This window comes from Anomalospiza imberbis, chromosome 2 (genome assembly GCF_031753505.1).
Source record: "Anomalospiza imberbis isolate Cuckoo-Finch-1a 21T00152 chromosome 2, ASM3175350v1, whole genome shotgun sequence".
Taxonomy (NCBI): domain Eukaryota; kingdom Metazoa; phylum Chordata; class Aves; order Passeriformes; family Viduidae; genus Anomalospiza; species Anomalospiza imberbis.
Window position 1 is genome coordinate 17,050,601 of NC_089682.1, and position 27,644 is coordinate 17,078,244.

At 38.3% G+C, this 27,644-nt stretch overlaps 1 protein-coding gene across 3 annotated transcripts in view; it reads left to right on the forward strand.

Moving 5' to 3' along the window:
• Positions 1-24,895, forward strand: part of CTPS2 (CTP synthase 2) — a 58,136-nt gene extending 33,241 nt beyond the window's left edge. For all 3 annotated transcript variants that reach the window (XM_068179982.1, XM_068179983.1, XM_068179984.1), the window contains exons 14-19: positions 9,084-9,180; positions 10,973-11,028; positions 11,756-11,852; positions 13,247-13,391; positions 21,550-21,665; positions 23,309-24,895. In XM_068179982.1, coding sequence (XP_068036083.1) covers positions 9,084-9,180; positions 10,973-11,028; positions 11,756-11,852; positions 13,247-13,391; positions 21,550-21,619 — 465 coding nt within the window. In that variant the 3' untranslated portion in view covers positions 21,620-21,665; positions 23,309-24,895. The remainder of the gene's footprint in view (positions 1-9,083; positions 9,181-10,972; positions 11,029-11,755; positions 11,853-13,246; positions 13,392-21,549; positions 21,666-23,308) is intronic.
• The last annotated feature ends 2,749 nt before the right edge of the window (positions 24,896-27,644 follow it).

A 27,644-nucleotide genomic window follows, 5' to 3' on the forward strand; every position in this document is an offset into this window, starting at 1 on the left:
ACATCCTCTCTGCTTCTCTCTCACTTCCTCACAGGTAGCTCTTCCTTTTGGTTTGTATTTCAAAAGCGTGTACCATGTCCATCCCTAAAAATGAATATGAAGATTTGCAGTTCTGGTTTTATGATCTGTTAGCAAGCAAGAACTGCACAGGCATGTCTGTACTGTCATGTTAACTCTGGACCTCGTTACGTGAATCCAGGCATCCCAGAGGTGCTCGCTGGGGCCCTTTTGGAAGAGGAAGTGATTAGTGTATGATGTATGGGCTGTGGGTGCAGCTGATCAAGCCACTTGTCCTTTTGCATGGCGTCTGAACCTGACCTCTTGATTATACCTTATAAACACAGTTAAGGAAAGCAAATTCCAAAGAATTCTTGTCATTTCATATTGAAGGGAATACAGTTAACGTGCTGGGGGAGAAGATCACAAGAAGTACAGAATTAAATTATGATCTGAACAGTGATGTTTATTAGGTTTTTGGAGGAAGTAGGACAGACAAAATGAGATGGGAGGGATCCTGCTCAGAAAGAAGACATCATGGTTTCTACTTGAAATTAAAAAGGTATTGTAGGTCATACGTGTTTTATCAGAATAGTCTTCCAGACAAGATGGTCTTTGGCCAACTGAAGTTTTGCTGAAGTGGAAGCAGGAAGCTATTAAATGTAATGTAGAGCATGTGTCTCAAAGCATCCCTGAAATGCCTGGCAGAGGTAATCAAAGTAATTAATTTCTGCTCTGATATTAATATACAGCATTCCTTTTGGTTTTCTGAAGCTGAAAAGATGTTTACTGTTGTTGGATAGACAGTTATGGAAATACCAAAGTACTTACGAGATAATCTGTTTAAAGTTGTGTTGTATTTGTCTCCCTATGTTATCTTTTTTTCTAATATAATTTACAATAGGAAACTATAGGATTTAGAAAATACAGAATTACAAGTCAGTACATCAGTACCTTGATGAGCACTATATGATATCCAGCTCTTGCTTTAGTTTTTCCAGAATGAGAAGAGAAACATTATGATATAGGTGTGGGAGGGAGGATAAGGACTCATGGAAGTAATCTGCTGTTGAATTCATGGGGGAAAGAAAATCCCATTGCTTGTTGCTGGAGAGCTTTCCAGAAGAATAAATGTCAATACTGTATGCCTAACAAGATACCCAGCATTCATGTTCTCTATAATTTAGGAAAAGTTATAGACATGAAAGACCAGATATGTCAAAGTACATTTGTTATTCTGGGCATGCAATGGAAGACAAGAGTAGTATTTAAAATTAGAGTGATTGAGCCAGAGGCTTTCTGCCTAGATATTCCCTGTTATAATATGTCTGTTCTGCTCTTAATCCATAAAATTAACATTACTAGAATGTCTCAAATTAGTAAATTAAGTGGGAGTACCACTAAGAAATGAAGTGGTCAGTTTCAGTTCTAGAGGGCCTTTCATTTTGTATGCTTTGTTATGGGTTGTAGGTAGTAGAGGTGAAGGAACTGGCATGACATTTAAACAGGATTTAAATCAAACCAGAAGCTTTCAGAGAGGAAGAGAGAAGGAGGACATTACAAAAATGCACATAAAATATTTCAAGGTATCTGCATGGTAGATATGAATCAGTTTAAACAGTAAAAGTGATCCTGCATGCCTTCCAACACCAGTTACTTTAGCTTGCACAGTGTTCCTCCTGGTTGTGATCCTCTGTGAGATGCTGTTTCAAAATGCAAGAATGTAAATGAAGAAGAGAATGAGGTGGAAGGTAGGAAGAAGCATGGTTATACTGTTAATTAGTATGAGAGCTTCATTATCTACAACTATTTTCATTTCTAAAAAGTTACAGCTTAGATGTAAAAGAACAGTTGAAAGAAAATACACTTGTGCATGAGAACAAATTGCTTCAATTAAAGGTTACAGTGGTTGACATGAGCTGGCTGCTTTGTGTGGTTTTCCAGAGTGCACTCAGTTGAGCTGCTTGTTGAAGAAGTCAGATTGGCACAAGATTTTTGGCACTGGGTATAGATCAAGATTTACTTTCACAACTGTCTGCAGTTGTCTTTAGTGGGATTTTTTTTTCCAAAGATATACAGCTTGCATAATACCTTGTAGTGGTTTAACATGCTTGCTTAGCGGTGTCTTTAACACATTTCAAGATATTTACTCACTACTTTGCTTTTCTTTGGGATCTTGAATTGTACTATGGGAGTTTTGTTCTTTGAAGAGTTAAACATTAGTGTTTTTATTCTGAGTAAGTGCATTATTCTTCCTTCTACTCATCTGATTTTCATAGAATGTTCATCTATCAGAGATACCAGTTTAGTTCAACTAGTAGAAAATTATTTTTTATGTGGAAATGTCAGATTTTAAATTCTGGTGTCTGTTTTGAAAGGTGATCAATCAGCCATTAAAGTGATGGTCAGCTGCTAATCTTTGGGCATAATATGAAGCATAACACCCTAATTAGAAGGAGTGATACTGGGCTGCTTCCTACTTATCTGTAGCAGAGAAATCCTTATGGAGCTAGAATCCTTTCTTTCTATTTCATTTGTTTGCTCCAAATTTTAAATAAGGAATTGTGGTAGGCACATTCTTCTCTCTCTCAGGATTTTTTCATAGAGGAGCAGAGACAGAAGAAAGAGAAAACAATTTCTATTTCTACTCCTTGTTTTTCCCATGTGGAATGTGCTTGGAGAATTGTTTACCTGGGGTGATTGCTTGATTGGATTCTGGTGAGGATTGTTCGAGCCTGATGGTCAATCAGATGCACCTCTGTCTGGACTCTCGTGAGAGGGTCACGAGTTGTGAGGGGTTAGATATGGTAGTTAGAACAAGTAGGTTTGTAGTTTTAGTATCTCCTTTAAATAGTATATTAATGTATTATAGTATAGTTATAATAAAGAAATCATTCAGACTTCTGGAGTCAGACATCATCATTTCTTCCCACCGGGTTCACCTGCATTTACAATAAGGAATTTTCTTGTGTCACTGTCAACCAGTGTGATTGTATATTTTTGTCCTTCAGTTTAAAACCTCAATTTAATGATATATTAATAAGATGCAGCTAAACCTAGTTGGTGATATCATCTTAGCTGCTAGAAGTTGTTTAAGCTTTGATCAAATGTGTGTTGTCAGATAATGTAAAAATGAGTGATCAGGCTGAATCAAAAAGAGAATAAAGTAGTTTCTCTTAAAACAGAAGCAAAGCCACAAAAATACAGATGTTCAGGTTTGTGTTCTTAAAACTGACATGAATTTCATGCTTTAGATAGCATTTGCACTTCTTTCTTCTGTGAGTAGAGCTCTTACTTGAAAATTTTCAGTCTCTTTTTCAACTTTTCAGCTAAGGGACCTTGTATTTTTTTTTCCTATTCAAATAGCTATCCTTTTGATAGGATGCTTTTCCATATCCAGTAAATAAAATAAATATTCCACAGGTGTCTTTCACCTGATCTTCCAGGGATTTCTTCTCAGCTCTACATTTTGCTGGGAAGTTTTACACTACAATTGGAAAAATAATTCAAATGGGTCAATCTGTTATTTTCCACTTGCTGCCCATTCACTTCCTTTCCAAAAGGAATTCCTCAGTTTCTGTGTCCCTGGTTATCAAGTACCAAATCATCACTAAGCAAATTTGGAAGGTGGAGATCAAAATGGGTGGTGATGCCATTCTGTGAGGAGGCTCAGTGGTTGGAATCCAGGCAGTCTCTCTTACAAGTCTGATGGTGGTCTGATTACTTTAGGGAAATGGGATGAAAAACAGTTGCTAGTTCTCCTCAAGTTCCCTGTGAGAATATTGGTTTTTATGGCAGATGAGCAGAATTTCTTCAAGAGGGAAGAAACTCCCACTTGTAGGGGAGTGTAGGTCGTGGCACTGAGCATTGCCTGAAAGCTGATATCAGTAATTCTCCTCAGTGAAGGTCTGGAGCAGTGTCCACTTGAAATAATCAGTTCTCCTACTTACTTTCCTTGAAGTAAACAATTTTCCTTCTGTCTTGCTTGCGGAAGGCAGAGATAACTGATAATGAAGTGGTTCAAACTAACACAGGTCTGCTAATGAATGAGAAACAACTGGAATGGATGCTTGCTCAGGCATGGTAACTCAGGGAAGAGCAAGTATAGAATACTGGACAATTTTGAGGGTAAAACATCTGCTGTGTTTTGTCTCTACCAGGGACAATCTCATGTTTCCATGGCTACTTTGTGTAGTTTAGGTAATGGGGCTTGTCTGTGGCCCATTTCTCCATGGCAGTTGCATGCAGGATATAATTCTCTGAGTCAGAGACCATCTAAGCACACTATTGTTCAAACAGTCTCAGGCTGTTTGATTATTCCTGTCTCACCATTGTGGGTGGGGTGTTTGGTGAAGAGAGCACCAGGCTCTGTCTCACGCTCTAGGTTCTTCCCTGTCTTTAGGATGCTCAGAGACACAGACTTGCTTCGTGACTTCCTCTTTCTGAAATACCTGATACAGATTTAAGGGCATTTAGTAGGGGCAGAATTACACCTACTAGGAATTGAAGCTGGAAAAGTCCTTTTCAAAGGCAGTGACAGAGTTCTGATTTTTTAAAGATGTATATGATAAGATGAAGGATTTCACCTAGCTATAGAGTTGCTGATCTTTCTGAAATTAAATTAATATTTAGTCATTAGTTATGATGTGAGATGGACCAGTCTGAAGTCTGAGAACACTCTTGCACATGCTTTTTAGTTATTCAAGTCTGTGGCAAATCCTGCCCTTGGTGGCATGGGGTGATTGACACTCCAGTGTATTTCTATAGCCAGCACTATCTGACCCTGTGCCTTTCACTAATGCTAACAGTCTGAAACTTCCTGCTTGATTAAGTCATTAGGCCAACGCTGGGACATGTTTTTGGAATAACTTGAATGAGTTCTCAAAATGCTGTTAAGCAATATCTTTATGGGCTTTGCATATGAACATCTCCATTTACTTCCTCAGTTCATTGCACTCTGCTTACGAGTGAGTAAGCACTGTTTGAAAAGTAGCCACGCCCTTTATGAATTCTTCTAGAGAAAATGTTACAAAACATTGTGTAGCAGAATTTCTGCTTAGACAGAATTCTTAGAGAGCTTTTAGACTTCAATAAATAAATGCTCCATGGCAGTTACTTAATTCTAAAATAGGAAACAACAAATCTGTGGAGAAGAGGATCACCCAAACTGGAAAATAGTTGACAGAAGTATTTTATGGGTTTATAAAAGTTTTAAGAAATTTAAACTGGTATTTGTTGGAATGTTTGGATACTGCGCTGTAGTTTATTGAAGAGAGTAGAGGACGGGATTTTTCAAGCTGGTTACTTGTGTCAGTATGTAAGTGCAAGAATCAGCTATTGATAATTTCTGCTTTAATCTTACACATGGTGGTGGACAACATTACTTCAGTCAGAGTAATGGAACACTGAGTAGTCTGAAATCTGCAAGTGGCTTTGTTGGCAGTTAATTCAGTCCTAGGGCACTGAGTGCTTCAGATGGGTGGGCAGTGATGTGGTTTGCTTGGAACTGGGATATCTCTGGGGGAAAAGGGTGCAAGGGAGGTAGGTGTAATATTTGCACATTCTTTCAGCAACTGAAAATGTAACCCTCATTTTTAATGAACAGGGAAAGTCTGTCATTTTGGTATCCTTGCCAAGTTGGAAGCTCCTAGTGCCCCTGGTTATGTTGCAGTTGTCAACTTTTTCTTTAAAATATTTGTACTAAGTTTGTTTCTAAAACAGAATAGATGTTAGTATAAACATCCAGTTTGTAGGCGTCTGGGTTTTTTTTACTGATGAACTTGTGATTGATTGATTTGATTAAATCTAGCAAGTACTGACTAATCCAGCAGAAAAATTATGGAAGAGTCAATAAAAGATTTAATTCCTTAAGTTTGGGTTGAGTCCTTGTCAGTTTGTGCTGCTAGTTTTTTTTTCATAGCTGTGTTCAGCAGGGATTAGTACTCATCAGTACCTGTCACTGCATTCCCTGCTCCTGTCAGCTTTCCCTCCACACAATCTTGTGTGTGCTGTGTTCAGAGCCTCTTCTCAGTGTTCAGGTAATCTCCAGGGCTGTGGCATCTCCTGATGCTTTGATCAGCACTTACATGTGTAGTGATTTATTTCAGCATTGATAAATCGTTTGCTCACCAGTCAAGGGCAGAGTAAAAAGACAAAAAAACCTAGACCCCAAACTTGTAAAAGCATGCTTCCAAAACTGCTTAGCTATCAGTTGTTCAAATCAAGTCATGCTCATCTCCCTCCTCAACTCCTCAAAAATCAAACCTGCAAACAAAACCCAACCAGACACCCCCCACTCCCTCCCCCTTCCCTGCCAAGGTAACCAGAGAAGATGAATTTCTCAAAATGGCATTGCAGAACATGAAGCAAAACAAAGATAAAATATAATGGTCCTGGCATGATTGCTAAAGTGATAGGTGTGGGCTTTCAGAGCCTTGGCTGCTCTGTGTTGAGTGTCAGGGCTTGAAAGGTTTTCTCATTAGCTTTTATATGTTTTCTATCAACAGAGAAACAATCCAGGCAGTAGATATCTGAAAGAAGATTTCTGTTCATGGTTAGTTGAAGTCACTATTCATTAGTAATATGAATAAATAGTGATCAGACTGCTTTATATCTAGAATGTGCTTTGTGTTGTAGTGATTCATTCTTAATTTCATGTTCGCTGTCTGGTGTAATACATATAAAATCTCTATAAAATCCCTGTAGTGTTGGCAGTTTTCAGAGATTTGGGTAAGAAAGACCTAATTGATGCCTTCTGTATTCTTGCATCCTCCCTACTGATACTGTTTTGTTGCTTGTGGTGCCTGTTCTGTGCTGTTCTCTGCCCTTCAAAGAACTAATGCATAGGAAGAGCTGATTTATTCTGTACCAGGAAGCATAAGCTCTTTGAAGAATCTATTCAGTTGCACAGTTGTTCAAAATGACCACTATTTAAAAGCTCTTCTTTTTCTGATCAAATAAATTCTGTATAATATGACAAAATATTTCATTAATATGACATTGTTTTTCTGATTCTCATAATTTCTTTGGGCTGTAGGGCAGCAGTGGCACTTTGGTTTCAAAAGCTTTCTTGCACAGATGTTGCAGAGGAACTCAAGTAATATATAAACAAGTAATACTGAGGGCTGTGCTGTTGTAGTTGCTGGAGTTCATCTGGGCCACAGAGCCAAAGCAGTTCCAAGGTATTAATTCATAAATAGCTCCTTTTGTCGCCTGATGACAAAAGTTAATATATCAAACCTTGTCCATTTCTTACTAATATAATAGTATTGGGAGAGATGGAGAGCTGAAAACACACACACACATAGGGCTGGCAGTGCCACATGGGGGTCTGACCCAGAGGGTGACAGAAGCCTTTAGCAGAGAGCAGATGCTCTACTTCTGAGACCCTCCTCTTTCTTTGTGGCCAGTACTTCAGGAAAAAATGAAATAAAATGAAAGGAAATAAAATAAATTCAGTAAATTTCATACTTTTAAAATAATAAGGATTCAGTGAATGGGTTTTCTTTTATTTTTTTTATTTGTGGAGGGGGCCTTAGCTCAATGTCTTGCAAAGTCCTCACTTTTGTGATTAGAGAGGTAGTTGAAGAATCTGTAATATCCCATTGGTTTGATCATAACTCCTGCTCATGACATTTTATAATGAATATATTGCTTATAAATAACATTTTAAGTTATAAGGTTGTACAGAGATAATTACACTGCTGAAATGCATTGGCACAAGGCCAAAGGTTAAGCACTTTCCACCATCCCTCCTAAATTGAGTAACTTCACTTTATGAAGTGTATCTTCAGATATTGTTTTCATTACTCTCAGAGGGCAAATTAAGGTTAATAAAAATCCATTTGAGATTACCCATATATGTGAATATTTGTATTTTTAGAACTTTTCTTTGTCAATTACATTTCTCACTGACTGTGTTTATGTGAATACAAGTACATAGGTCAAGGCCTCAGCTCATGTTTCTATAATTTCAAACTGTTTTACCTCTCTTAGACAGATTTCCTCTAAACTGGATTGTGAGACCCTGCAAGGTTTTTCAAACTGAGCAAAACCAAGTGCACTCATTCCACTAAGTCGTGGTTTCTCATGCCCTGAATCCCACTATCCTGGTTTCACTTGGTTTCACTTGACCCACGTAGAAGCCATTTGACCCATCTGATTCAGTCCTCAAACCCAGTGTTTGTATATCCTTGTCTTTAAATTTTATGTTAAATAGCATATTCTTCAGCAATCTGAGAAGCCCTTTAATAGAGTTGAAGGGGGAGGAATGGTTTTCTCTTTCCTGTGATAAGTTAGTTATGTCTATAATCTGAAATAGCACACACATATTGGAGTCACCTCTTCCCATACTCTGCTTTTACAACATTGTCCTCTCGCTACAAGTGTCCTCTTTTCACTCTGCTGCTGCATGCCCTTCTCCTCTTCCTACTTCCCAAGAAAGAGGTTGGTTGTCTTCCCACTTGATAGCGCAGCTGTTTCCACCTCTTAGCATAAGAAGAAGCAATATAAGAAATGGCCCAGTGTACGTGAATATTTACCCATGTTATTTACCCATATTTAATATGTATAATCTTTCAGCCTCTGTGAGGTTCAGGGACTTTGTTTCTCCAGAGATGGAAAAAAACTTAGACCCCAAACTTGTAAAAACGTGCTTCCAAAGCTGCTTGGTGGCCATTTTTGGTCGATGAATTTGAATTTTTAAAAATCTGTGTACTGTCTTAGCACAAAGAATAGTTTTGGGCAGAGTTATCCTATTGGTAACATTTTGGTATAATTTTTAAAAGAAAGGTGTTTTTTCCACCCCAAAAAGTTAAAATAAGAAATTAGTAAGTTGTTTTTGTTAATCTTAACATTAAATGAATACATTTGTCACAAACTAGTCAACATTGTCAATCTATTACAATGCAGTATTGAAGAACAAAACATTAGAAAAACAAAAGAGAAATTATGATTGGGAATGGTTGGAGGTAAAATATGTAAAGTTGCCACTTAAAAATCTGTGCAGCTTGTTAGGCTAGGCTTGTTTGTTTTAGGATTTTTTTATTTGTTGAATGAAACAGTGTCTGAGCAACTTTTCTCTACAGGTTATTGACATGCCAGAACACAATCCTGGAGATATGGGGGGAACAATGAGACTGGGGAAGAGGAGGACTGTTTTTAAAACTGAAAATTCTGTCTTGAGTAAGTTATTTTTCTGCTCTTATGACTTTGCATTTTGGAAAGGAGCTTTGTAACATGGAAAATCAAAAGTGCTACAATCTTAAGCAAACAGTTAGGTGGCAGCTTCCCTGAGATCATTCACTCTGATCCTGTTATTTACATTTACTGAGAATTGGAGTGAAAAAAAGAAATGAGAGGCCTCCCTAACTCCCAGTGAAACTGACACTGAGGATCCAATACTTTTTTAAAAACAGTGAGTAAAATGTTGAGAAAACTGAAATTCTTTTCATGGCAGTTTAATTTATTATGTTCTTGGGAAGCTCAGAGTGCTTTCTGCCTATTTTCTAGCCTGGCCCTGGAAGCAGCCTTGTTTTGGGAAAGCAAAGTACCTGCTAGAGAAAAGGAAAATTATTTGCTGTAACAGGATGCTTCAGATAACAAAATAAAAGCAACCAGAATATAGAACAATTATTTAATTTTATCTCTGTGTATTTTAAAATTGAAGTAATAGCTGTCTTCTATTAATCAGCCCATTATACAGTAGTAATATAGATGATGCTGCAAAAGTGTAAAAAGTAGTTTCTTGTCCATTGACTAAATATGTATTTCTTATATTGCCCTGCCCCTGATATTGATCTGAGGTATTCTCTATTCAGCTGTGTTAAACTTAAGGAATGTATCTTTCTGAGTATTTAAAAATTACATCTACTTCAGCAGGAGACCAGAGTGTAATACCATATGCACATTTCATGAAAAATCTGCAATTCTAGAGATGCCCATGCTAGTGCTCTAACTAGCTGGGGTAATACTTTGCCTATGTCTGATACAGATATGCATGTCACAATGTACAAGTTGTTGTGTGACCTAAACACTTCTTAGAAAAGTTAATAAAAATTACCATGTGTTGTAAATCTTGACCAGTATTAAGAGTTGTTTAGATCTGTTTAGATCCTTGGAAAGAATAATAAAAAGCTATGGTAGTTTAATCAGGAAATCTGATTTCTTTTTCTTATGCTTTACAACTTGGATGGAAATAATAGTTTTGAAAAGGTGGTCCCTTAAAATTAAGACATACACCATTTTTTGTAAAACGGCAGTACTATTATTCTAATTTTTGAAGATGTTCTTTGCAGTTTAATTCATGTACCAACCCCCTAGCAAGACAGTAATTCTCATGACCTTAGTGTAAATTGAGAGCAAAGTTTGGGCCATGATTATAAGTAAGAGATATGATTAAAATCTGGTTTACTGCATATCTCAGACTTGCTCCTTGTTGCTGTGAAATGCAGAGTGTTCGAGATGACGCAGAGAAGACTGCCAGAGTCATTTGGGTAATGAGATCAGGAAAACAGAGAAAAGCAATATTCTCTGTTCTTTGGAGGTACTATGCCAGGTGCCATGCATAATCTATTAAAATGGAACAGATGCTCCTAAAAGGCTTCCTTCCCTGCATCTTTTGTGTGCAACTGTTGTAAAACCCTGAAGAGATTTTACATTGCTGGTTCACTCAGACTTTTTTTTTTTTAGCTTTACAATTTAAATTAGTTAAAGTATGTTTAGATTCTAGTTTGCCTAAGCTATTTCTAGTCAAGGAATAGTGAATATAAATCCTGAATAAACTCAGGGAACAGTGAATTAAAAGAAACTAGTCATCTCTCAGGAAGAACAGAAAAACACAGTGAGATGAATAATGTCTTGCTGTGTTTAACAAGTGTTAAATGTGACTTCTTTGAGGTTTAAATTACAAGGAATAATTATAGCAACTATTAAAGCAACACATGGGCTTTTCATTTCTCTTTTGTTGTATATTCAGGGAAGCTGTATGGTGATGAAATGTTTGTAGAGGAGCGACACAGGCATCGATATGAGGTAAGCACTGTCCTTTGTATGGGTCCACTCCTGTGTATGCAAACATCTGGGATAAGATGCCTGAATACATTTTGAATTCTGACATTCAAGGAGACACACACGAGGTGGGCTCCTGGAGTTCTCTCTGAGGTAGTTCAGAAGGGATCTGACTCCATCAGTGTCTCTAAAGGGCCTTGAACTATCAGATATGTGCATGCTGTAACTGATTCAGACAATATGAACCTTCCTTAGAAGGGAGGAGAATATGATGGTGGCAAACCTGCTCACATTTGGATATTAATTGAGTGGTTAAAACGTTATCAAGGAAATGAGACAGCTCACTGCAGAGCTCCTCAGTTTGAAGGAAGAGCTGCATCACAGCTTTTGTCATAACCATTGAAATTCAGTGTTCAAAGGGGTGGTCATTGGGCATCTAGTGGGCCATTTAAAAATGGGGAATTCAGGCTGCTTGGATTCAGAAGAGCAGCAAGCAGAAGGGACTCTGGCTTTAGTTTCTGAATATTGTGTAGTAACTTTTAAAATTACTGATTCATCTCTTTATTTAATAAACATGTCCACTTTTACAAATTTATGCCTGAGTTGTTAAAACAAGAAAGCAAAAGTTCCCAACCCTTACCCAATTCTCTTCATTCTTGTATACATGTGAAAACTATTACAATTAACTGCTACTGTTTGTTAAATCCAAAAATAAACAGAACTACCATTGTTATTGCTTTCAATGTTTCAGGTGAACCCAGAATTGACTCACTACTTTGAAGAGAAAGGTTTGAAATTTGTTGGCCATGATACAGAAGGAAACAGGATGGAAATTATTGAACTGGAGAGTGAGTGTCTTACTCCTTCGTGATACTTATTGCATCTGCTAAAACTGTATGAACTATAGGTTGTTAAACAACATGTAGGCACAATATTTAGTTGTCTTAACAGCCAAGATAATTTTGGGGGATACTGCTAACTCCACTTGTTTATTACAATGGGTGAAACTTCAGAGTAGGTTAGGAAAAGTCTTACACTTTGCAAGAACTGTGCATGTATTTGATTATGTGGGAAAAATGTGCTCCTTTTCCAAAAGGTCCTAAATCTAGCTCAGGGCAATTTGGCTATGTAGAATCATCGACTGATTTGGGAGGTCATATAGTCCAACCTTCTGCTTCAGCACAGGGCTACCTTTAAATGTAGGTCAGGTTCTCCAGAGTTGTATCAGTCAAGTTTTCAGTACGTCCAAGTATGCTGTTGCTTGGACTTCGAAGCACTCACTACTTTTCTTTGAATCCAGAAGTCTGGCCATTTTTTTAACACACTTTGTGGCCTAGGCGTAGTCCACATCTTCCAACTTAAAGGGTAGAAAACCATATGAAAAGCTTTGCTAAAGTCAGAAATAAGGAAAGCCAGTGCTCTCCCTGCATCCAAAGACTGATTCTTCTCAGGCTTGTTGTGCCAGTCTTGCTTACCTTAATGTTCTGAAGGTCAGGAATGTTCTGTGGTTCCTTGGGTCCTTCTTTTTGTCTTGAAGAAGGGCATGGTGACTGCCTTTTTCTAGTCATCAGAGACCTCTGGCCTTATACAGAATTTTATCTATATGCCAGTTTCACAGTGACATTGCCTTGCTTCCTAAGCACCCTCAAATATTCTTGGTCAGGTCCCAATATGTGTTTCATTTTTCCCAATTCATGTTTCATTCATGAAATATGTATACATCCAGTATAGCCAAAGTATATGACATTACTGGAGTGTACTACCTAGAGAGTCTGTGAAGTCTTCGTCCTTGCAGCAGAGACCTTCAAATCTTGACTAGACAAAGCTGTCAGCAACCTGATTTAATTTGGAGTTTGTCCCTGCTTTGAGCATATTGTTCTAAATAGACATACATAAATAGATACTGGAAACCAAAATACTATGAAAATAACATGATAAATGTAAACTTCATGACTTTTCCAATTGTACCACTCTCCCCCACCCTTACATGTTAGTACGGGTTTATTATTCAGTTTTTATGAATCAGAGGATGATTTTTCCTTAGTTTGCCATACTAACCTTCTGCCTCTGTTGTCAGTTGCTTTTTGAGGAAAGAAGTTTTCTGCTGCCTCACCCTTAAATTGACATGTGCTGCTCTGGCTTCTGGACACCAGTCTGAAATCTTCAATAAGGGTTTTTCCTGAAAGTTTTTCTACTATCTTCTTCCTACATTGTGTAATTTTCTTTGATGTCTATCTTGCAGATCACCCATATTTTGTGGGAGTTCAGTTCCACCCAGAATTTTCCTCAAGACCTATGAAACCTTCACCTCCATACCTTGGACTGTTGCTAGCAGCAACTGGGACACTGAATGCATACCTGCAGCGTGGATGTAAATTGTCTCCAAGGTAATCTTTCTTTGTTGCTTGCCTGACAGTCACATTTTCAGAGGGACTAACCCATCCTTCAGTTCAGAAGCCCAGAAGAGGAAAAGGAGTTCTTCATGTATTGATTTACTTGTGACTGTGTGGGCCTGTCATATATCTGGGTATAAAATAACCTGTAAGCAGGAAGCACTGTTCCTCACTTCTTCCTTTTCAGAGGCTATTAGGGCTAAAGCCAGAGCCCCACATTACAATCAGAAAAAAAAAAATTAAAAACCATTAATAAATTCAAATGAAGATAGGAGCCTCCTGTGTTAACTTGCATTGACAGTAGCTTCCTAGGGAAAGATATTTGCTAGAGGATCAAGCAATTGAAGTGAAATTCCTACCTAGTTGTACTTGAATGATGATAACAACAACAACAAAGAAACACTGATTTTTATTTTGCAGTAGCTAAATAATAAATACTATCTTTCAGAGACAGGCCTGAAATAAAACAGTTGGGATACTTTTAGACTTACAAAAGGATTTGGATCTAGGTCAGAACTGGATGGTTCAGCCAAAACTGTCCTTGGTCTCTTGGACACAGAGGCTTTTGTTTATTGAATGTACCAGGTTTTTTTAGCCAGGGTTAACTAATTCTTGTTTATTTCAATGATATTATTAACAGTTAAAATTTCAATATAATAGCAATAGAAGAATAGAAGAAAAGAAATCAGAGAGAAGCCTTGGGCACAGTAACAAAAATTTTAAAACAAGTCATAAAATGACTGAATAATAGAATTGAACAGATCCAACTCTGACATGTTAGCTTTTCCTCTAAACAAGACACCAAACCTATTAATTCTGTGGGTTGGGCTTTTTTTTTTCCCTGAGTCTTGTATTCTATTAAAATAAAGTCTGTTCGTTAAGAGAGACATAGAAATTTTATTCAAGTTTGAGTAGTAATGGGAAAACAGCCAAGCCAGACCAGACCAATCTGTTCTGCTTCCCTACTCCTCTATGGGTATCAGTTTTTATTCACTCTGCCCAGTTGTGCAGTGACATACATACGAAGAGAATGAATTTCTGATCTGCAAACCACAGCTTGATTGAAACACTCCTGTTAGCTTAGCCTGTTATTGTTAGAAGCAGTCATAATGTTAGCTGTCTTTTAAAAGGTGTGCTGGTGCAATACACGGATCAAATTTTTGTGGTGCTTGGCAAGGCAGAGTCTTCTATCACAGTGATCTTCAGCCTTACCTTCTTGGTGGGCACTCTGACTTATACTTCATCTCACTTAACAGGCCCCATAACCCTATTTATTTCCTGAGATAAAGAAAAATTACTTTTTTTTAATGAGTGATCTGCATGCGTCCTGCTAATTTACATCTCTTAGCATTATAACAACTATTCTATCTAACCCTGACCTAAAGTTTCAGCCATTACTGAATTTGCCCCACTTAGATGTACTTGAATTAATCATTCAATATGTATACCCAACTCTTTTTCTTCATGTTCATAGAATAAACTCCTACCAAATCTCAAACATTTAGCAAAGACAAAAATCTACACTACACAACAATGTATAAAATTGCAGATTTTGCTATTTACCTAGTTACACAGCAATCAAGCAATACCCCTGTGTCTTGAGAAAGATCACTGGAATAGGAAGGCATTTTGAGGCTAAAAGAGGAAGATTTTATACAGAAGAATGTTCAGGAGGGAATTGCAGTGTTAGTTACAGCACACACACTCATATTAACATACGCACCTGCTGGGTGGAAAGCTTTCCAGTGTAAACCTTTAAACCCCAGAATGCTGGTGATTTCATTGAGTTGTGAAGCTAAGGCATGTCCAAGCAAGGCTGAAAGAAATCTGAGGAGAGGATTTTCTGCACACCTCATCCAGCACCACCCACGTAAGTTTTAGTCGTGCTGTGGACTAGAGCAAAGTAAACAAAGAATTTGTGGAGACCAGCAAGCTGAGCAGATTACCAATGCAAGGCTACCATAAACACAAAAAAGAGTGAATGATGAAGTCCTGAGACAAAAGGAAATATGTATTTCAGCATGAGAGTCTTAACAGGAAACTATCACTCCAGAACATTTAATAGCCCCATAATTAGGGTGCAATTTTAAAATATTTGACACCTGGACAGAAGCCCTAGCTCATAAGCAAAGCTAATAATAACTTCAAGGATGCATTACAACTTCTGGTAGAGTGCATAAATGAAAGTGAATAAACTGTGTCTTAAATTTTTGTGAGGCCTAGTCTGGTGCAGACATAGGCCCACATAGGCATGAGCATACCTAGTTTGAGACTGGAATGCATCCTCTGGGAGGAATTTAGTTCCTAGAAATGTTGACGTATACACCAAGATACAGTCAAGAACTGACCAAAAGATCAGAGTAACTCAATGATTAATTGTTACTTATTTACCTGAAGTACTAATTGGGCACCCAAGTTGCCTTTGTGGTTTCAGCTTCTTGTGCTTTATGGCACGAGTGCCCAACCATCAAAGCCCTGCACTTCATTTCCTTGTGAATGGTTTTAGATCATGACCTTTTCCAAGCCTTTCCATGGAAATACTGAAGTCACCATTTCATACAGAAGTGAAGAATGTGGTGGGAGGCTGCCAGTTTACATTTTCATTTTCAAGGACAGAGAAAACCAAAACTACATGAGACTCAAAGTGTACAATACCCACAAATATGCTGCTTTAAAAGAGAAAACAAAGGGTTTTAATAGGACACTAGTGGATGAAGACTGAAACTTCATATGTAATGTTGTTGGCTTTTACTGAGACTTATGTAGTTTCATTTGAAAAAATTAATAAAAACTGACTTGTCTGGGAGAATGGTATAATATGGGTTGCAAAACCACTGGTGTACAATAAAGCCATGTTTCTTGTTTTGTTTTGGTTTGTTTTTTTCCCCTTATCCAGTTTAGCATCAGCAGGCTTTATTTCTTCTTTGTCTATAACCAGCACCTTTATTAATGGCCTGCAAGAGTAAGCCTGAGTGCATTAATTATATTTGCAAATAATGTCATTTGAATAAGAGCTGAAAGTGCTATTCAGAACAAAGAAGTAACAAAAAATATGTAGAGAATTTAGTAATCTCTGCTGAATATAATGATCTTTGGAGGAAAAGGATAAGAAGCTAAAGATAAATAATTTAAATACAAATATCCAGTACAAGGGACAAAATGTAGGAAATGAGAGGTGTTCCTAGGTGAGTAAGTGTAGGCAACACTGACTACTGCCAAAAAAAGCCTTTGCAAAGCATTAGTGAATATGCTAATTTGAAGCACCAATCCAATACCATCTAGTCACAGAGTACTCTTTTGAGTTCTGGGAAAAATTTTAATGAAAGATGACATATGAGCTGTGTTCAGAGACAAGGAACAAAAGTGACCAGAGAACAGAAGGAATGGTGCATTAAATAAAACACCAAAAAACAGGAAATTTGCCCATATGGTGATTACTGCATTAATGTGGTCCAGCTCACCTCAGATCAGCTGTGGAGAAAGCACCTATAAATAGAACAGAAAACAGCCTGTGTGACGTGTTCTGGTGCTTGATGTCCCCTGTACATTGTCCCCAGTCGAGAACACATTTGGCACAGCATCATGCTTCTGCCATTGGCCAAATCCAGACATGTGATTTGATGGAAATGTGATTTGAAGACTGCCAGGAGAGCAGCAAGAGAGGGGCTGCTCCATGAAAGATGACACTCCAGGAGCCAGGGGTGAGCGCTGTCCTGGTGGGGATGGTGTCCTCACTCAGTACCACAGTCACCACAGAAGGCCAAGTGCTCTGGCTCCAGTGACCTTCCAGTGGTGCAGGTTCCAGGGGGGGATGGTTGGGACAGCAAAAGCCCTGTTACCCTCAGAGCTCTTACAGAAAACTAGAGAAAAGCTTTAAAGGAAATCCTTTCTTAACCATACTTAGCCATTACTGGCACTTAGTAATGGCTAGTTATGTCAGTTATCTTTGTCATTTGAATGTTAGATGTTTACAGTAAGAACCCTTTTGAGCTAGAGACCTCAAGTCTTTTTCTGTAGTCGTTAAGTGATAATGCACTTTAGGGAACCAAATAGCTCACTATAACTGTTTTGTGGGTCAGTTATGCATTACACACTGCCAGAGCCTATTTCTCTCCAGTGATTGTAGGGAGCTGCTGGTGCCTGTCCCAGATGAAGATATTACCCTAGGTCCAGTTATGTGAGGGCAGGTGGTTTGCCGGTCAAAACTGGGGAGTTTTGGGTTTCTGCTGAGGGATTCCCAAATGAAATGATGTTTTATGGAAGCATAAGGTTGTATCATGATGACCATAATTTTAAATGAGAGATAAAATTTTTATGACCGTAAATGATATCTATGATTTTATGACCATATAATGATCATAAAAATATATACCAAGAATATGAGTGACTGCAATTATGACCATTGCACAATCAAATACGCATTTATTCAAAATAATGTTCTGATGACATAATAATTTTAATAATTCAGCTTTTTTGGGGGGGAATAAATGATAATAATCTGCAAGTGTCCTTTTGCTGAGTCTTCAAAAGTTAAACAACTTAAACAACTGCAGCGTGTACTAAATTTATCTGTACTTCATGTATCTTTAATTTGCACTGAGGAAGAAATGCACTTAGCTTGGCTCCTTGCAGGGCATAGCATTACTGTGGTAATTGTTTTAATACCTTATGTTTCTGGAAAAGGAGTTTTTTGTCAATTGTACATTAAAAATGAATGAAAGAAAAGCTTCCCTGATACTGCCAAATACTTTGTTTCTAAAGAATATTGATCTGGATTTTCCAAGTGAAAAAACAGAAAGTTCACAGAATACTTTTACAGGAGTAAAGTGACCAAAATTCTTCATTGTAATGACTACTGTGACTAGATGCAGTGACACTGCATTGAGTTTTGTTATGGTTTTCTTCCTTGGCCACCACTATACTTGAGGTCCCACAAAAAAAAACAAACAAACCAAAAAAACCTGTTGGGGTTAGGTCTTAGAACTGGTTGCCTCAGATATGCTCAGTGGCTCCTTTTTCTTGGAGTCCACTGTTGTAGGAATTGTTACAAATAAGATGAAGTGTGTGTCAGGCTCCTGTCCAAGATAATTACTAATTAATTTAAACACAAACTAAGAGAAAACTTGCTGAAGCAAATGTAAGCATATTTTTTCAGTGGTTGGCTCAGTGTGAAAAAGAATTTCATTAAGTAAACCTGGGCTTATTTGATTTCTCATCACCACCATTTCACAGCTAGCAGATTTAAGTGAGGTTACTTAATATTACCAACTGTGAGCACAAAGCATCTATTTAAGTTTTGTGTTTAATATCTGTGTACAGCTCATTGTAATTTGGAACAAAGTACACATTTATTCCAAAGAGAAAAGATGGCTTGCTTCTGGTTAATGCCACCTACAGTTTTCCTTCAGATTACACATGATACTAATATGTTTGACATCAGAATAAATCTTAGAAACCTGGCACCAGTGCTGGTTTGAAGCTGTAACACACAGGTGTAGGTATGCCAAGTTTCACGAGTCCCTGTTTGCTTTCAAGTCCACTGCCAGCCTAACTCTTGAAGTGCAGGTTTCCTTGGGGCCCAAGTTGTTATTTTTAAGATGATGCCACAGGTTCTGGGTATGCTTAGACATATCATTCAAGCAACTGAAACTGAGAGGCTGACAGCTACCTGCGTCTGAAGCCCAAGGGTTGATCTTTACCTGGGTATTTCCCCTACCTCTCTTGCCCTGTGGCCTGCTTGTGAGACATAAAACTGACTTACACCCCATAGAGTAGCCCTGAAGTGGGGGAGACTGTGAGGTGCTAGTGCAGAAGTCAAGAATGTGATGATGACAGCCCTTTCTGGGATTTGGTGTCAAATCTTTTACTGAAATTGGGCAGCGTGGGAACAGGAACAAAATTGTCATTAGCTGAGTTCAGTGTTTCAGCCTCTGCACTAGTGGCCAAGTGAGCCTCAGCTGCAGCAAACTGAAAACAGCCTTAAGAAGTTTGGGTGGTAAGTCAGTGAAATCACAGAAGCATCCAGGCTGTGTGACTACTTCTGTGGGCAAATCCCTCTAAAGACTATGTCACTGAGTGGGGAAGGAGCTATGAGGAGAGTGCTGGGTGGGGATCAGCGCCTGACTGCCCCCAAGAGATGAAGCTGGGCAGTTGTCCACTCACCCCATTGGTTGGTGAGCTTCTACTTAAGCATCTGACTCCCATACCGTGTTGTTTACTGAACTCTGGCATGTTTTTGGGCTGGGATTGCCACTGGGCAGCAGAGCTAATTAAAAAAAATGTTCTCTGAAGACTTTGGACTGTCATAAGATTGTGCAGTTCTCTACAATCAGTTTTACTCTCTGTTCTGTGGACAGTATTTGCTGTTTTGCTGTTATGTGAAAATGCAAAACTGTTTTAATAACACTGAATTTTTGTTCCATGTTTCCATGGGTACTTTCAGAAAAAAGTAAGTACAGCGTTGGTGATGTTGTGTTTGTCTGTGTGCATCTGGCATGCTTGATCATACTGTTAACAACACTTTCCTCACTTGAACTGTGTAACTGATCACCAGCTGATGAAATGATCAAATGGAGCATTTCACACTAGCCTGATATGACACACCCTTTATAAGAACCACATCAGCAGTGTGTGTGTCATGCAGAAAAGGGCAGAATGCTGTAGACAAAGTCTTAATGTTAGGACAGCCAGAATATCTATGCTGTTTTACACAAATTCGGTACAGTGACTCGTTGTAACTGTGGGAAACTTTCCTAACAGAGGTAGAAATTAAATGAGGTGACTGTTGGTGCCATTCCTCCTGTTCCACTCTGTTTGAGTGTCTGGTTTTTTTACTTATTCTTGCTTCGGTTTTCCTTTTCCCTCAAAGAAGACAGGGTGAAATTCAGGCTACAAAGCAGTGCTCAGTGCCAAGCAGCAGAGTAGCTGAGTGCAGTTTGTTCCCTGTTCCACAGTGCAGTCTCATCAAAGATCTCCAGCTGCGGGGCTCCCTTGAAGCAGTACCCAGCAGGCAGTCACTGATAAGGCTCTGTCTGGGGGGCATGTGCTTGATGTCTCAGTAGGAGATCAAGCCCAGAGATGGGGAACACGATGTGAGTGGGGTCCTGTTGTCTGGAGGATGAAGGGGTGTGTGGTGAAGGGGGGATGTGACAAGACAGCTGTGCAGTCAGTGCCTGGCGTAGAGTTGGCGGCCAAGGCTGTCATGATGTTCCCACACAAATGAGGTCTGAGATCCCCGCTGTACTGTGCTAAACATGGCCTGTGCTCTGAAGGGTCATGGGGCTGACCAGAATTACTGCTGCTCAAATGTACTTACCTGTTCCCTGGGTTGTCTTTGCTGTCTTCTCATCTGGGGAAATTAAAATATCTGGAAAACAGACTGTAGAAGTGAAGTGTAGTGGGGAGGGGTTGAGGCTGGAGGCACTTCTGAAGCACACTTTAAGATGAACTTGGAGACCCAATAGACATCACACGGACTGAAAATGTGGTTTGTGGGCACTTCTTTCTCTCAGTCACTGTGGTGATTCCTGTTCTTCACTGTTTCCTTGTTCTTACCACTTATAAAACAATCACTTGCATGGCAGTTGGGTCTCTGAAAACCAGTCTGTGTCTCTCAGGACACAGCAAAATGCGATAAAACCTCTAGAAAAACTGTCAGGATATTGCTTGGTGCAATGAAAATTGTGTTCTAACTAAAAGAGCAAGAACTGTAATTTAAATGTAGAATTGTGATGTAATAAAGTTGTCTTAACTTTTTTCTTTTTTGGTTAAAACAATGATTTTCTTTACCATAAGGGAGAATTTTTTTTTATTTTAGCTCTGAATACCTGCTATTATCTATCTTGTTAACCATGATCATAGACATGCAGCACCAGCAAAATGCAAAATGAATGTACAGGAGTCAAGCAAAAAGAAATCAAACAAACTATTTATCAGGTAGAGCATTATTTCACGTCAGGTCTTAAACTCCAGACTTCAATCCATTCCTTTAGAGGAAGGTTTCTGAAATACCATGTTTTTAGCTTGAGCCTAAAGAAGTTTTCTGGAAACGGGTTGCATTTGAGGAAAGTGTTGATCATATGCATTATGGGTTGGAGTGCTTGAAATAAAATACTTGGTTTAGATCTTTCTGAATTCTTATTGGTTCCAACAGTGACAGCTACAGTGACCTAAGTGATGACAGCTCTCCAGAAAAAGAGTTTCCTTATTCTGACACAAGCTGAAATGATTATATGAGAGCACAGAAATGGATGATGCTATTGAGGTAAACTGAAATGTTTTGATACTGCTTTATGACACTGATTTATTCTAGACTTAAAACAGGAGATAAAGTTAACTTAATTTTCACATTTGTTTCAAGTCCCATCTGAGATCTTATGTCTTTCTTGTCTGTAACATTTAATTGTTTTCCTCTTCTGCTGCTTAACTCTGAAATTGAGATGTTAAAGTCTGATAAGTATTTTGCATACATCCTTTATGTAGGATGCTGTACAAAACCAAGTTGTATTAGTATTCAAAGATATATTAAAATAATTTTTAAAATTATACTTCATTTTTTTTTGTGTCTTCAGTTTACAGTTTGGAATAACTTCAACTACATTGTGTAGACATTACTTTTTATTTTGGCTTAATATTCACCTGTAATTGCATCTGATGCATTGATATGATGAAGACATCCCAACATAAATACTTGTATTTGATCTGCAGAGTGATAGAGATACAAAGAGGTTTTATAAAATTGTAGCTTTGTTTGCCATAGGCTTTGCCAGAGTGATGTTGGATTGGTTGTTTATTCACTTGTAAACATGGTAGTAATAGATTTCCTTTTAGTTTGGAAGTTGTATTTCCTGTGAGACACCTGATCTCTGCAGGATCTGGGCTTGAAACTTGGTCCTACTTTATTTTTCCTATGCAGATTCATCAGAGCTGGGGCTGGTATGAAACTCTCATTCAGCTTCTCGGCATTTCTGAGCACTTCAGTAAGGAGGGCACAACCTTCCCTTTTGATTATGTCTCACATGGTGTTGACACTAAGCAGCTATGCCAAGCAGACAATTAAGGCTACATAAAACCAGCATTTCTGCCTGATGGTCTCCTGATCCAAGTAATGGCATAAGATACTAGAAATTGGAATTCAGTCCTTAGATGCATGGGTTTCTTCTGTGATTTTCAACTGAACTCTTTTTTGCTCTCCTGTACTGCATGTTAAAGATAACGATCCATCCCCAAATCATGAGAGCAAAGAACAGAATGTTAAGAGATTTAATGACCTGGTACATGTACATACAGTACTGATGCCTTAAAATAACCAAAAAATAGGTAGACAAGATGTTCCTTTTCAGTCTTGCCTGGATCCTTCCAACCTCCAGACATCACAGTAGTTCTGTTTCTTGAGACCAACACAAGGGAAAAGCCCTTGCTTTCCTCAATGGAATTTATGAATGGTAATTCTCTGTTTACTGTTGCAGTGTGACTTGTTCAGTGCTTGGATGAATGCACTTTTGTGATGCTTTTAAGTGGTTATCAGTAGCCAAGCTGATTTTGTTTGAACATGTCACAAGTGGATAACAGTTGTTATTCAACAGAATTACTCTAGAAAAGATTAAATAACTAAATCCAGATATCAAAGAATGAGAAAAGCATTGGCTTTTTTTTTTTTTAATCTCATGGTTAATTCTACCCGTTAATAAGAGTTGGATACACATGTAGATTATATTTGGCTTTGTGGTTTCACTTTAGATAAAATGCATCTATTCATAGAATTTACATAGGACTACTTTGGAATGAGTCAACAAATTTGAGTGAAAATTACATAAGCATGAAATAAACTGAGTTAAAGATGAAATATTTTTAATAATTGATATTTTTACATTTATTCTTCTTTCCTCTCCCTCTTTTTATGTTACAGAAACTTGGAAACAGGACAATATTGAATAGAAGAAAGTAGAAGAGTAAGCTGCTTGCAGTTCTCATACTGTTTCTTCCTCTACTATGTTCAATAATTCTCATTACAGATGACAGTTTTGCTGTTCTGTAGCAAAAATTGTTCTGTGTAAATGCTGTTTCAAAACTTAGCAAACGATTCTGCACTTTAGCTGTTAATCATTATTATCTTGTCGTATATTTTAGAGTGATCTCAGGTGAATATGTATCAATTCACTAGTTCACAGCTCTCTTGATTTGAAGGAAGATTTGACTGGTTTCAGTTTGCCTTGGAACAGGAAGACAAAATGCATTAGTTCTTGGGAATGAGGCAGGGAATGCACTAAAGCATTTAACAGAAAATTGTCTTTCTCTTGAGCAGTAGAAAACGATTTCAGATTTTTTTCCTATTAAGCTTGTATATATATTTTTATTACTTTTTTTTGCTGTTCAATATGTACAAATGAAAAATGGTTGCTGTATCTCAGCTCTATGTGATTATAATAATTAATGTTGGATACAAGTTTTTTCACTTTGCTTTTATAAGCGATTTGATTTCACATAAATTCATTTGCTGTATTTCTCCTGGAGGACTGATAATGCTGAACATAATTCTAACCTACAAAATTACAGAAGTGATATTATAAGGTGGTTTCATATTTGTATTTTGTAAGAGAGAAAGTAAGTACGTTATTAAATTCCAGTTTTAACACTTTTGTGAAAGTTGTAGAAAAACCAGCCATAAACCTGGGGAGTTATCTGGGCTCCATCTGTGCCACGCTGAGTTAGTTGCAGTAAATAAGTGTGAAGCAAATTAAGGTTCACCCTTGTTTTCCTGCATCCTGTGACCACTCCATCATCATGGCACTTATTCCCGAATAGAATGGAATGCTGCGTTTTAAGTTAGAAATCACAAGTTGTTCCACTGCATCACAACACAGGCAGCCCTGCAAAGCCAGGGCTGGAGCCTGAACCACTGAGACAGAAGAGGAAGGTGAGGGGTGCTCTCTGGGTGTAGGGCAGCATTTAGGTGTAAGGGATGTAAGGATCCCATTAGCATTGGGGCATCACCAAACCTGTCACAGAAGGTGAACCTGACCTATGTAACTGAGAGGCTCCAGATGCTTGGGGCACATTCTCTTATAAAGAAAAATTCTGAATTTTGAGGGTTGGGTTTCATTTTGGTTTTGGGTAAAGTGTCTTCTTAAATTCATCAAAAGTCAATATCCACACAAAAATAAGAAACACCATGTTCCATATTAGAGCTTTGTAAAACAACAAGTTTGCGACCTGTGCATTGCTCTAGAAAATCTCAGGTTACACAGCAAATTTGTCTTTTCACTAAAAGAAGCTTTAATGGTAATGAAACATAAAGTGTATTTTTATGGCCACACTTTCCTAAAGTAGTTTGTGAATATGTGCCTTAGAAATACTGACAGCAGAATTGGTGCCACTGTATGTCTTCCCCAATGAGAGACACTGGCCACTGCTTTGTGAAAAATGAAGAATTTCCTAAGATTGTCTGTAATGTGCAAATGTATTTTCAAAAAATTGTCAATAAATTGTGTTATATGGAAGTGTTTGGGTACCTGCTAAAGAGTCATGGTGCCAATTGTGAACTGTGGTGTTAAAGAAATAATTTATCATTCAATCATGAAGCTGCACTTGTTTGTAAAGAAGAGGAGCAGCATTCAAGTTTGGATGGGACTGCAGGGTAGGTATTGCACTTGGCTGGTTCTGTGGACAGAGCTGTATCTTACTGAGTGTCTCCAGTCCAGTATTGCATCTCAGCAGTGTGGGTTTCTGTTTCACTGTCAGCTTTACAGGTGAGCTCCTTTAGCACCTGCCTGACATACTTAATGTGTACTACCCCGTAGCTGAGGTTGCTTCCCCTTATTTAACTGCTTGGAGACATAACCTTCATGTGCTAGTGTGTCATGCCTGCAGAGCTTGGATCTAAGGAGGAGGATTTGCTTGACCATACAGACTACTCCTCATCAGGGAGTTCTCGTGGGAGGGAGGGCCAGATGCTGCATTAGGTTGCAGTTTTTCTGAAGCCATATTAACATCAGAGGGGGAGGGTTCATTCTGAGTAGTACTAAAAAAAGGCTTACTGTGACTTGAGATTCATGGGACTCTGGCATACTTCTCTGGAAATCCTGTAGAGGCATCTAAGGCCTGGCTTTCCAGGAAGACACTGGAAGTTTTGAGCAATACCTTAAAAGCAGAGGTTGAGTTCTCTGCAAGAACCTGTGTAAGCAGGAATTGCAGCCCAAAGCTAAAGGAAATTTTCAGGAAAGAAAAGACAGATTGTCAACAATCGTAAGGGCAGGGTCTTGCTGCCCAAAATGATATGGAGTATGATAAGGGAGAGTCAAGTGTAAGAGCAACAAATGACTTACCAAACTGAGCTAACCTCCTCAGGAGAGCTGTGTTACAGCTGCCATGGCAATGCAGATGAACGTTTCTCCCCAAACTCTGTGTGTATCAATGAAAGTAGGGAGTGTGATTACAGCCTAGAGGGCTTCTGAGCTGGCACCAAAACCAGATCAGCACAAGTGAACAGGGGCTGTGGAAACCTGTGTGGGACTGGCTGGAGCACATTTCCCACAACTTTGCTGTCTGCATACATGAGTTGACCAAAATCTGCTGAGAAAGGGAGTGAGGTGGAGCAAGGGGCAGTCAGAATAACACTGCCCTTGGGAGAACATGTGGCCTCTTCCAGCATGCTGCAGAAACTCACTCACTCAGCTTGACAGAGAAGTAAACAAATTATACAGTTGTTTCTGTACCTAGGACTGAGTGACACTTCATCCTTGCACACAAGTAGAAAGAGACTTCTTCCCTGGGACATCTGCATGGGAGTTGTGGTGTATTTCTGTGCCTCAGCATTTTATTCCATACTGTGCTTAGATTTTCCCTGCTAGCAAAGTGAATTGGTAGCTGTTAGCTCTGAGATAACTTCCAGACAACCTCTTATCACTTCATCCTGTCCCCACTGTTGACATGGTTGTTACTTTGTTCAGGGATCTCTCACATTTTCTCTGGTGGCAGCCTTTGTATTTTTGATGACAATGAACTTAGTATCTCAGCTATTTCTCCCTTTATTGGGCACTGTCTAGATTTTTCAGGTATTCAGTTGTGTCTGAATTGGTAACTAGCATGTGCTAACAAGGTGAAATGAATTGAGAGCTCATCTAAAATAATTGCATGAAGAGTCTGCATATGTTCTACTATGCAGCAGGCTCATATTTGTAGGGCTCCCCTAAAATGGCTCAGAATATTTACATCAGCATCTATTAGATGCCCAAAGAAAATGTCTTTGTTGCCTCAGCTGGAAATCCCCTCTGAATAGCAATTCCAGAAATGCTGATTTTCCAGTCTCTGGTTGATTGTCTTGATTTTAGCTGTAAACATTTTTTTTAACTTTTTTTTTTTTTTAATGTGAATTAACTTTTCATGGAACATAGAAGTGGACCAGTTCTATTATTGTTCTTTATTCATATAAAAGTAAGTCATCCTGAGTACTGTCTGGTTTCTTGCTGTCTAAAATACCTCATGGATTGCAGGACTTAAACATCCTGCTGTGACCTAGCTGACCTACTGCTGGAATAAAGTCTATTAAAATGTCTTTCATCTTGTAAAAATTGTGTACTTTAATCTTTAGACTTTGATGATTTGTTTGTATATGGAATATTTTCCCTGCTTGTAACATCCTAATTCATTTGAAGAAATTGGTTGCCTTATTGGACTCCTGGTAACATGCTCTCACAAATTTGGATCAGAGCCTAGAAAACCAGTTTTTCCTGAAGTGTAGACGACATTCTGTGTTTCAGGAATGCTCCTGGAAAGGTAAGGCTATATTTTCTACATCTATGGACCCTCAGTTAATAATTTAAGAAACTTAAAAGTTGGGAGATGTTAGTGAAGCTCACAGTAGCATCATTTGGATAACTTAAGGACCAACCCAAGTCTTGGATTAAAGCATAATCCAAGACTCCATATATTTAAAGGATTAGTTAGGATAGTCTGCTCTGTGCTTCTGCATAACATATCCTCATCCAATAGCAGCTTCAATAATCCCTCATTTCACAGAGTCAATCTGAGCAATAAAAATATGACCTCAGGTCTTTTTGTTTGAATATTGCTTGTACTACCTTTGGAACACAGTCCTCATTGCCTAAGTATAGATTTGCAATTTGGAGAAATAGTGCAGATTTGGAGTAAACCTTCTTACTACATGTGATTGATTTCTCACAGCAGCTGTTATGCACCAGACCTAAGATCCTTTTCAGGAAATAAAATTTGAAGATTCATTCCAAAACC